General features: G+C 45.5%; 1 protein-coding gene across 1 annotated transcript; it reads left to right on the forward strand.

Moving 5' to 3' along the window:
• Positions 1-747: 747 nt before the first annotated feature.
• Positions 748-10992, forward strand: slc18a2 (solute carrier family 18 member 2). Its single transcript, XM_088384969.1, has 16 exons — positions 748-851; positions 930-1166; positions 3652-3997; positions 5644-5702; positions 5810-5893; positions 6452-6544; positions 7052-7141; positions 7228-7271; positions 7410-7470; positions 7651-7746; positions 8300-8378; positions 8939-8990; positions 9074-9137; positions 9217-9336; positions 9551-9684; positions 10313-10992. The coding sequence occupies exons 2-16, from the start codon at positions 1034-1036 to the stop codon at positions 10421-10423; spliced, it is 1566 nt and encodes a 521-aa protein (XP_088241095.1). The 5' UTR covers positions 748-851; positions 930-1033; the 3' UTR covers positions 10424-10992.
• The last annotated feature ends 771 nt before the right edge of the window (positions 10993-11763 follow it).

Consider the following 11763-nt stretch of genomic DNA (forward strand, 5'->3'; position numbering starts at 1 on the left):
TCATTTGTGTTGTATTTGTCTTTCTTTTATATCGCATTATCATTTGTGAGATTAAAATGATCTGTTTTACTTCAATTATCAATGGCACAATTTACCCCAGTGTATTTTCTCTAATGGCACAACTTACCCCATCCATACCTGGGGCAAGTTGTGCCGCAAAACCAGGACCCAAACAATCAATTAAAAAAAAAAGACATATTTCTGTAATTTCCCCTTTTCCATAACCAGTGTTCTCTTTCATACTGTAAGTAAAAGTCGTGTTTTGGAATCCCCCAAATGAAATTTATTGTGTGAAACTTATTTACCGCTGCCATTTTGCGACTACGACATAAAATCCAGCTCATGTGAAACGGGCACCGATAGTTGAGGTGTCCGTAATCCAAGAAATAGATGAGTTTTAATAAATGATGAACGGACAAAATAGAGGACACAAACATACGGTGGCAAGCCCAATTAGTTCAGGTTATTTGGTACCTATGCCAAGCGCAAAATAATTTGCTCTTTAATTGGACGAGAGAAAATGCGCATTGAAAATGATGAGGATTTCAAAGTAGCCTCGATCACTTCTATTCTTGATCAATGAGCAGTCCCTGCCCGCCACAGATCCCAACAGTCAAATGATTCCATTTGGGCTCTGTGTATTGTCGTGTAGCCTTCTGTGACGTCAGCGGCGAGTAGAAAGACAAAGCGCACCAGCCAGCCAGCCAGCCAGGCAGCCATCCAGCCGCGCTGCACGCACGCACGCACGCACGCACGCACGCACGGACGCACGCTCGCTCGCTCGCTCGCTCGCTCGCTCCTGTGAGGCTGGCTGCCGCTGACCTCTGTGCATCTCATCCCAGCCCAGCCAGGTAAGAAGCAAGACGCATGGGAGCCATCAGCGAGAAGTGCTTTTCTGGCTTTTAACGCTTGTTTGTCTCCCTGCACAGGAGCAGCCAGCCAGCCAGCCAGCTGTCAGTCAGTCAGTCAGTCAGTCAGTCAGTCAGTCAGTCACCCATTTGGTCCTGCCTGCTATTTTCACGGAATTAACACCATGGGGAGACTGGACGCTTTCCGCCAATTTAATTTACGCAACTGGCTCCGAGACGAAAGGCAGTCGAGGAAACTTATTCTTTTCATTGTTTTTGTGGCTCTGTTGTTGGATAACATGCTGCTGACTGTGGTGGGTAGGTACACGCAAACGAACATTCATGACACACCTTACACATTTGATCCCCTTCTCTTGACGGGCGCAACAGGTGGGACGGGCTCAACAAGCATCATGCTTCGTTATCACGCAGACTTAAGTCAACTGCGCGGTGCAAAAGTCATCAACATTTGTAAAAATAGTTTCAAATCCTTTTCTCCATCTTCAAACAAAATCATGTGAGCACTACTAAGGAAATGAACGCTCTTTTCTTCTTCCACAATGCTCAGTTTTGATTGACAGTGCGTGCGTGCGTACCTACAAACCAACAAACAACCACATATTGCACGTTGAGCCTGAAACGTTTCATTTGGTATCTGTGAATGGCTATTATTAAGAGAATGTACATTTATGTGTGGGGAGAAAGGATCGATGCGAGTTGTGAAAGAGAAATGACAGAAATGAATCATCCTCTAAGCTCAAGGCTACTTTTCCACTTCAATACAATTACATGTACGTGTATTGTGTATTGTACAAGTGGCAATGGACAGCAAAGGACAGTTTGCACCAAAAATCCGCCACTCACATTGTGTCGACTCCTACTCAAATGTGTGTGAAATGTTATTTGTGACAGCAAAATGATGTGATCATCTTCTAATCATATTGTATGGTTATTAAAGTATTTGCTACCATTTGGTTTTTTCCCCCTCAAACAGCACATTTCAAAAGTAGGTCTTTGTATGTAGCTTTAGTGATGGCTGTCAGCTATGTTGATTTGATCACAGCTGTAGCGAGAAAGCCCTTTTGCTGGGAAAAGATCTTTTTTAGAAGTGCACACATGCCACGCAGCCAGCCACACAGTATATGTATCTTTTTGTTTTGCAATATTGGCAGCTCCTGCTGCTGCTGCTGCCGCTGCTGCCGCCGCTGCTGCCGCTGCTGCTGCTGCTGCTGCCTGTGTCTTGTCTAGTCTAGTCTATTTGAGTGCAGCGCCACATTGCCTCCCCTCGCCTATTTCTGTCAATAAAGTTGCTTTTCCTGGTACTGTCGTGGCCTCGGGGTGCTGAGGGTGCTGAAGTGAACATCTCTGGTTTGAGTCTGGCCGCCATTGCTGCTTGCATGTCATTTCTCATTGATGTCTGGCCCTTGTTTCCTGTCAATAAAAGCACAAGGCACCACCACGCTGTGAAATCGTGAATATTCTGCAAAGGTGATGAAATGACTGGAATCGCTTTACAGACTGTTTTTGTTCTTTTTGTCTTTTAACGTTAACTGTAGCACTGGTGCCCTGTGATTCTCTGTTCCACAAATTCAACATGATGCCGCTTGTTTGCATCAAATTCAGTTGCACGTTCGATGAGTTAGATTAGATGTGTTGTTTGCTCATTGAAACGACCCTGTCAAGTTCTGAATTCGCGTATTTGTTTTCCTTGACTATGTCCTTTAGCACTGAGGTCAAACTTGATCTTGGGAGCTAGCGGGTGGGTTCTCCACAGTCGGCCGGGTGTGCTTAGTTTACCAGTTGCATTATTGTTTGCATTCTAGTTGGAGTGCAGGCAGCGTGGAGACTGGAACAAAGTGCTGTTAAGAAAGAAGTATCGTGGGTATAGTGGTATAGTATAAAACACTGTTCAATGATCATCAAGTAAAGCTTCCTTGTCTTTCTATCCAGCGGGCAGCCATGTTGTGTTGCCTGGCGACTTTTTTTTTTTTTTACCCGTTCAATTGTTGCCCACACGCTGTGGAGAGACGTAAAAATGGATCCCACAACCTTGGAGCTTTAAATATATAGGATGACATTTGTCGACAAGGTCATTCTATCGATATGCATGTCGTTCAAAACAAAGCAAAGCTTCATTTTCACACAAACCTCTTGGGTGGGGAACGCAAGTCGATCGACTGTGTCAGAAGATCAGTATTACACAATATTCCTGAAGCGCAAGAAGTCACAAGGCATAAGTCGGCACCAGAAATGGTTCTTGTTCATTGTTGCCCTTTTACATCTTGCCTGCGTCCACAGTCATATGTCCCAAATGAGAATCGGAATCATCTTTCTTGGCCAACTCAGTAAAAGCACACAAGAAATGTGTCTCTGGTAGTGTGAGCCACAGCAGTATTCCAGTCACAAGCAACTAGGAGAAAAGAACAAAGAATTCAATTCGAGACTGTCACATATCCATCCCGGTGTGAAGTTTGGAGCCACGTCGCGAGCAGAAAGGCTGTCTTTTTGCCGATGCATACGGTGATGACATCCTGCCCAGTGCCTCGTCAGTCAGTCAGTCAGTCAGTCAGTCAGTCAGTCAGTCAGTCAGTCAGTCAGTCAGTCAGTCAGTCAGTCAGTCAGTCAGTCAGTCAGTCGGTCAGTCAGTCGTTGGGAGCCACGTCGCGAGCAGAAAGGCTGTCTTTTTGCCGATGCATACGGTGACGACATCCTGCCCAGTGCCTCGTCAGTCAGTCAGTCAGTGGTCAAGTGGTCGGATGTGATGTCATCCATCATCCATCTGATGCCTCTTTGTGCCCAACAGTGCCCATCATCCCCAGCTACCTGTACAACCTGGACGAAGCAACAGACGAGGTGTCCAATAGCACCTTAGCACCGCTCCAGACCACTCCGGCGGCCTTCGATCGAATCGTGTCCTTATACGACAACACGACGGTGAGGTTGTCGGGCTCGGAGGGCGCCACGACCGACGCCGTCCCGTCCGCGGCGACGACGGCGGTGGCCGGCGCCTGGCCGCCGCAGAACTCCTCCGACTGCCCGCGCTCCACCAAGAAGCTGATCAACGAGAATGTCAAAGTGGGGCTGTTGTTTGCCTCCAAGGCCACCGTGCAGCTGCTGACCAACCCCTTTATAGGGCCGCTCACCAACAGGTGACATTCGAACGGTTGTGTTCATTTGCTCCTACCGCTTTGCTTGCACAGCAATCAGACGGATTGCTTTTTTCAATTCAAAGCCACTCATGCTGCTTATTCTAATCTCGTGCATGAATCCCTCTGATTGCGGTGATTAGCGAGCACCTACACCTCGTGAGCCTTTTTGTGAAATGCGCAACCGGTGTTTGAGTTCAGTGGCAATTGTTGGCGCAAGTCCACTTTTCAAATATTCAAACGGTCCTAACATATTTGTTTCCCCACCATAAGGTTCCGAACGTAAACAGAAGTCAACGGGCGGCTGTCCGGCTGTGCTCCACTATAGACCTACGTCAGCAAATTGTGTCAAAGTGTGATTCCAGTCCTAGTCCAGTCACTGTAAAGCCAATATGTCTCTTACCCAAACAAATATTTGTACATCCTTTGGGCCAATGTCTTTGGCGACCGAGCATTATTTGTCCCCGGCTCGTTGTCGCGCGTGTCGTCCTGACCTTCCCTCATCCGAGATCCTTTCAACAAAGTAGATATCAGATCAGCTGTTGTTTCATTCATTTGATCCAAGCGCATTTTCAATGCTGATGCGAAAATGGCACTGGCCAAGATGAGGTAAATATACATATATATAAATATTTGCTAATTTGCTACGGTATATGACAAAGTCGCCAATTGAGAATGACAGGCTTTCTCTCAGGATCTGAAAAGCTATCCGAGGGTCAATACACAATGACATTTATGGCCTTATCTGATGCTACTATATCCAGTAGGAGCAGCGAAGGGACACAGAAATATGGAATACGACTGTTTTAGATCAGGCAGGCAGGCAGGCAGGCAGGCAGGCAGGCAGGCAGGCAGGCAGGCAGGCAGCCAGGCAGGCAGCCAGGCAGGCAGGCAGGCAGGCAGGCAGGCAGGCAGGCAGGCAGGCAGGCAGGCAGGCAGCCACGCAGGCAGCCACGCAGGCAAGCTGCATATGTCCTCCCTCCCTCCCTCCCTCCCTAAATCTCAGTCAAACAGAGCAGAGTTCCTGATTAAATGCATTTACATACACATGCTTGTTTTCACGGATGGATGCTTCCATACTGGGTGGGACAGCTCCAAGTCGCAAATCAGCAAATTGTCATTCTCCAAAATATGGAGCATATTTGGAGAAATGAAAAGCATCCGTCCGTGCTCCTTCCAACTCCATAATCATGCATCGTGGCAAAATTCACAGCTTATTGTGTCTGTCTGAGTGCGCTAGCTAGCATTATTGGCAGCCACCTCCAAGGTAGTATTTAGTGTCGCAGCTGCACGCTCACACAAAGTGAGGAAGCGAGACCAAGAACAGCACCATAGTCACCTTCCCTCGTGACAAAGGACAGCACAAGACAAGTCAGACAAATGTAATCATCTACCGACATAAAAGCTTGGATCACAGGGCTTGGCTTTCAAACGAGACACTATCACGTATCATGTTAATCATCCAAGAAAAAAAGAATCGTGATATCATCAGCATCATGATGATGATGATGATGATGATGATGATGATGATGATGATGGTGTGAGGCCTTTTTGGACAAGAAGACATTGGCAACATAGACCAAAACAGTAATAGCGGCAGCCAGCAATGTGAAGGCAATGCATCCAATGTTGCTCTTGTTCTGTCCTAGGATTGGATACCAGCTCCCCATCTTCATTGGCTTCTGTATCATGTTCATCTCTACAATTAGTAAGTTCCACTCCATACGTTCTAGTCATAATTGAAAGTCATGAAAATGGCTGCTTCATGCCTGATGTGTCCTTGCCCGTATTTATTTTATTCTTATTGTTGTGAAGTGTTCGCCTTCTCATCGAGCTACGCTCTGCTGTTTCTGGCCAGATCACTTCAAGGTGTGGGCTCCTCCTGCTCATCTGTTGCCGGTAAGATCTCACTTATAGGCGCTGAACGGCTCTCATTTCCACTCGTTCGTTCGTTCATTTACAATACTAGACCTGGCACTTGGGGGGGTTCAAGCATATTTCAGGGAGGGGGGCCCTGCCCTGCCCTGCCCTGCCCTGCCCATGTGGCCCCAGCACTAGCTACGCTAATGCATGGGCTATGGTGCCTTGCTAGAGGAGAAGATGTTTGGGAATGAAAATAATGTTCTTTCAGCTCCGTATTTCCATATTGTTTGTTCACATCTTGTCTCCAACTTTGCACTGGCAAAGCGAGACTAAACAATTGTGACTCACCATGTGCAAAAGCATAAAACATCTGCATAGAGCCACTGATGACATGCTTATTTGTAGAGCAACTTGTCCTTCCTCTCCTACGCAAACAATATTTTAAGAAATATCCGAATTTGAATTGTAGGAGTAATGTGCCCTCTTTAGTCAGAATGTTCCAAAGTTGTTATCAAGCTCTATCAACAGTTCATACGGATGAATGTGTACATCATGAGTAAATAAAAGTGTGTGTGTGTGTGTGCGTCTTTTCAGGGATGGGAATGCTTGCAAGTGTGTACACAGATGATGAGGAGAGAGGGCATGCAATCGGGATTGCCCTTGGGGGTCTGGCAATGGGAGTCTTAGGTAAGCGACTTTTGGAAATGTAAATCCTACTTATATCATAATGTAATATTGACACACTTGTGCAGTATACCACCAAGAGCTGAAAACAAAAGATCCCGTTTCTTTTTCGGCTTTGTCTTTTTTTCTTTTCTTTTTTTTTTTTCCCTCTCACTCTTTTCCTGTGCGAACTTTGGCCCATTGAAGCAGAATTGCATCAGTGGCCGAAAATGATCCTTCCTCAGTCTGTTGGAACCGTCGAATTGTCGCTTACCAAAATGTACAAAGTTACGACAGAGCTATGAGCCGGCCGAAAGATGAAGCGCTGTGGAAAATGGATGGAGGGATCTTTTCGTATGCTGTAGAGTTGAAATGAAGTTTTCGTTTGAAGAAATGGATTAAGGGCCGTGTCCTGCTACTTTTGCGCGTGCAATGTACATTATGTACTCCGTCATCTTGGAAAGTCTAACCTGATTTGAAATGGGCTCGATTGCCGTCCGTTCCGCTGCCGATCCAATTTGTCCTCCGCAGTTGGACCTCCGTTCGGAAGCATCATGTACGAGTTTGTCGGAAAGACCGCTCCGTTCCTCATTCTGGCTTTCCTGGCTCTGTTTGATGGAGGTACACAAAAATGGCAACATCTTTTACAACGGCAAAGAATAAGACCTATTCATTTTCATATCATTTCATCCAATGTTGCTCAACAGCTTTGCAGCTTTTTATACTTCAGCCCACCAAAGTAGAACCAGAAGTGAGTCAACTCTTTGCAACACTCATTTAGAAATGCTCATGAAATCACGTTTCAAGTTTCCAAAAATAAAGGGATGCGTTGGCTTCTTTTGTGAGCGTGCTGTTTTTTCTCAACATATCGTTCCGTTGTCTTCAACAGAGTCAGAAGGGGACACCATTGTTGACCCTGATGAAGGATCCGTACATTGTTATTGCAGCCGGTAAGGACATAAGCAGAGTGACTGTGACCCGTATGTGATGTCAGATGCGCAAAGGGCCGCCGCCGACGACAGCGGTGCGCGTTTGGTCCATCAGAATCTCGCTGTCATTTCTGCGAATGTAAAATAAAACCCTTTTGCGTCAGGAAAAAGTGCCCATTCATCCCTGATCCTTCCTCACAGGTGCTATTTGTTTTGGGAACATGGGCATTGCCATGCTGGAGCCAACACTGCCAATCTGGATGATGGAAACCATGTGTGCCAGGAAATGGCAGCTCGGTATGTACACGTCACGGGCCGGAGAGAAACGCCACGGCGCTGAGTAGCAGAGCTCGGAAATGTTGAAAGTATTCTGCTGTAAAAGCTGACATCAGAACCATGATGATTATTAGCACCTTACCTTCTTGACTTGCCCACTTGACGTCATTTCCCATATTGCCATTTGGACACCAAAGTATCGGGGTAGTAACTGGAAGCAAAGATTGGGAATCATCAGCAACATTCTAAACCATACGCGGCGGCGTTTCTTAATCTGATGGCACATTTGATGTTTCTTCATCTACTTATTGGTTTGTTCCTTCACTCTGCCCAATATGAAGTCTTGGTGGGATCAAAATGAAAGGACAAAGCGGATATTAGGGTGTCATGCGCTGGCAGGTGGAAGGCACAGGTCTTCATTACAGACAATGGAAGATGTACAGCAGCGCCCTTGCCTCGCCTCGCCTTGCCTTGCCTTAATGATGAAGCGCTGATAGAATCTGCTTATCTTCCAAAGCCTTGCCACACCGTCACGCTTTTTTCTGTCTTTTGATGTGTGTGTGTGTGTGTTTAGGAGTGGCTTTCTTACCAGCATCCATCTCCTACCTTATTGGAACCTACATCTTTGGAACGCTGGCACACAAGATGGGCAGGTAGGAGGGGAAATAAGCCTTATCTGGTCTCCTCGGCTCCCTTGGGCTGGCTGCGATATCTGTTTCCGCTTTTCCAAATGAGATTCCGCTGTTTGACTGTTTGGGAGCCTGCCGGCCGGCGGGCCAGCAGGCCAACGGGCGGGCGGATATTCTTTTTTGGCTGACTTCAAGGCTCCTTTTGTGACAATGTTGCCTTCAATGAGCACTTATTCCGCTGTTTTCAGCAGACATCGTAACACTTCCATCTATTGTGCTTTTCTTTCTACTCAGTTGAAATGCAGCATTTATGAGTAGGGATGCTCTTTTGGGTAACATGACATTTTCCTGTGGTTCAAAGGTGCTCCACTCGGCAGCCTTCTCCTCAGGCACCCGCCCGTTTGGTCACGATCGCGCCTATGCATGCTCCCTCAATCCATCCCTTTTTCGTAAAAGGACATTCAGAGTTTATGTGGTGGAAGCCAATCCATGTATTTATGTTTGAACCAATCGATTTGCCACGAGTGACAATGTCATCATTTGTTGCTCAATTGTCTATCTATCTATCTATCTAACCCCAACAGATGGCTTTGTGCCCTCATTGGGATGGTGGTGGTTGGCATCTGTATAATAGGGGTAAGGAGAGCGGCCTTATATACGTACAGTAGAAGACGCTTTATTTGGAGGATGAGGAGGATATTTTCTGCCGTCTGATGTAGGTTCCATTTGCAAAAGACATCTATGGTCTGATTCTCCCAAACTTTGGGGTTGGCTTTGCCATAGGTAAGTAGCTCCCCTCCAAAAGATATTAAAGCTGGCAGCTTGATGAATGTGTCTGTCACCTGTTCACCGTTTCTTCCAGGCATGGTGGACTCTTCTATGATGCCCATAATGGGATACTTGGTGGACTTGCGCCACGTGTCGGTTTATGGAAGTGTGTATGCCATTGCTGATGTGGCCTTTTGCATGGGATTTGCTTTAGGTAAGGAAGCAGGATGGATGGGTGGATGGATGGATGGATGGATGGATGGGTGGGTTTGGGCGGACGGACGGACGGACGGATGGGGAAATTCTCTTCTGGGATGGAGCTGCAGACCATTCTGAATGTTAGAGAAGCTAATCATTGGGATTGTCCAGATTGACAACAACAGTACTTTTCAGATGGGGTTAACCAAGTGCGAATGATTCTGTTTTAGGTCCATCTATCGGAGGATCCATTGCCGAAAGTATTGGCTTCCCTTGGTTGATGACCATTATTGGAATAGTGGACATTTTATTTGCTCCCCTTTGCCTCTTTCTCAGGAACCCACCCGGACAAGAGGAAAAAATTGTAAGATTTCACACAAACTATTCGACATCAGATAAGGTTTCAGTAAACTGATGCGAACCACCAGAGATTATGATGATTATTATTCTATCATTTGATTTGGTCATTTAGCTATTGAATATGCAATGAAGGATTTGAAGTCGATCACACCAAACACAGTTCATTCTCTCTTACTTTGTGGCTCGAAATAAAATAGCGCTATGTTAGTTGGTGCTATTTGTCTTGTGATGACAATGAACCTTAGCTACCAGTCGTTGCGTGACTCTGGCAAATACCCGAAGGTGTGTTGTTGTTGAATTTGCATTTGCATTTGCATTTCAAGTCCTCTCACTTTACTGGAATGAGACCCATTTTTACACATACGTATGTAGCGACAGTCTTTCCAGAAAGTCCAGCCCAGTGTTCCTTCCGGCAATTGTGCACAGCGCTTAAACAAACATTCCAACAAATGCCAAGTCCAATTCTCCAATGCGTTCAAGAAGGAGTTGTTCAGTGTGTCACGACGTAGTATAACACCGTCTGGCCACACAATTTGGTGATTGTCTCTATGTACCACAAACTGTTGCAAGGCTGTAAGTAAGTGGCAAATGCAATCATAAATCGACTGCCACCTTTTCCATTTGTCTCGCAGGCTATTTTGATGGAGACCAACTGTTCGATGAAGACAAGGTCCTACTCCACGCAGGGAAATTACTACCAAGGCGAAAACATGGATCCCGATTATGATGACGATTACGACTAAGAGGAAAGGAAACGAGCCATGGGTGAAAGGGGTTCAAAGGATCTATTTTCTTGTATAAAACGAAAGAACAGAGAAACACAAAGTCGTCGAGATGTGAATATGGTTTCCGTCTTCTCTATTCATTGTCTTATTAGCGCTTGTACCGAGACAAACCAAAGTTGATCTTCATCTGTGTTCGAAAGCGCACCGTGCGAGAGCCAACAGCCTTATTTGCTATCGAGCGTCGTTTTTTTTTTCTCTCTTCTTCCAAAAAGCACTTTGTAGACAGCAGAAGAGTGCCGGGAAAATGCGCAGGACGAAAGATTTCACCAAATTCAGTCTGTTTGATGTCACGCAAAGCCTTTTCCCTCCTGTTTTTCCAATACATCAGACTTGTATGTGATGTTTTTCCCTCGTGCCTAAATTGCTTCAAATTGTGGATGATGCTGTCAATGACGTACGTATACTATGTGACCTACTTAACGGCCTTGGGAGTGCAGTCAAACTGGAGGCTCAAACGCAACATGTGCTCAATTTGTTACTGTTTGAATCTTAATTGTAGAATATGAGAAATAAAAGTCAAAACTAAATGATTAGTGTTGTCATACTGTAGGTCACCCATTGATTTCAGATGGCCAGCCGACTTGGGTTAGTGGGTGGTGCCATTTTTATTGAAGAAGAAGAAGGGGAAAAAAAAGGGTTGCTCTCTTATTGCTTCAAAAATAATAAAACAAAGATGCACACATTGATTGGTAATAACAAAATAAAGAGTAAGTAAGGATGTCATTTGTCAGTATTTTTTTTTCAGTAAGTTTTTGTCGTGGGTTTGTCAGGTTCTTTTTTGGGGAGGGGGGGTGCTTCATTTTTTTTGGCTTAGTTTTTGTTCTTCTAAACGTATTTACCAAGTGCAAATAAAATATTAAGGTCACAGAGTATCGCGTGGTAAAGTAAATTCCAACTCCTAAATGCCTATTTGATATTCTGTCTTCTGTACAACCGTTTAGTCATATTGAAATAAATAGTGACCTGGCATATGCGGTACAAAATGGATGGACGGATGGATGGATGGACGGATGGATGGATGGATGGATGGATGGATGGATGGATGGATGGATGGATGGATGGATGGATGGATGGATGGATGGATGGATGGATGGATGGATGGATGGATGGATGGATGGATGGATGGATGGATGGATGGATGGATGGATGGATGGATGGATGGATGGATGGATGGATGAACGGATGCAATGCACAATGTAAATACGACAAAGGTCAAAGGGTGCTTCCAAACATGAGTCACAACATTCAGATGTTTTTTAGTTCATTTGAGCTTACAGCTGACATAAACTACAGGCCAT

The sequence above is a fragment of the Syngnathus floridae genome, chromosome 9 (assembly GCF_059516105.1).
Source record: "Syngnathus floridae isolate MCC-2025c chromosome 9, RoL_Sflo_1.0, whole genome shotgun sequence".
Classification (NCBI taxonomy): domain Eukaryota; kingdom Metazoa; phylum Chordata; class Actinopteri; order Syngnathiformes; family Syngnathidae; genus Syngnathus; species Syngnathus floridae.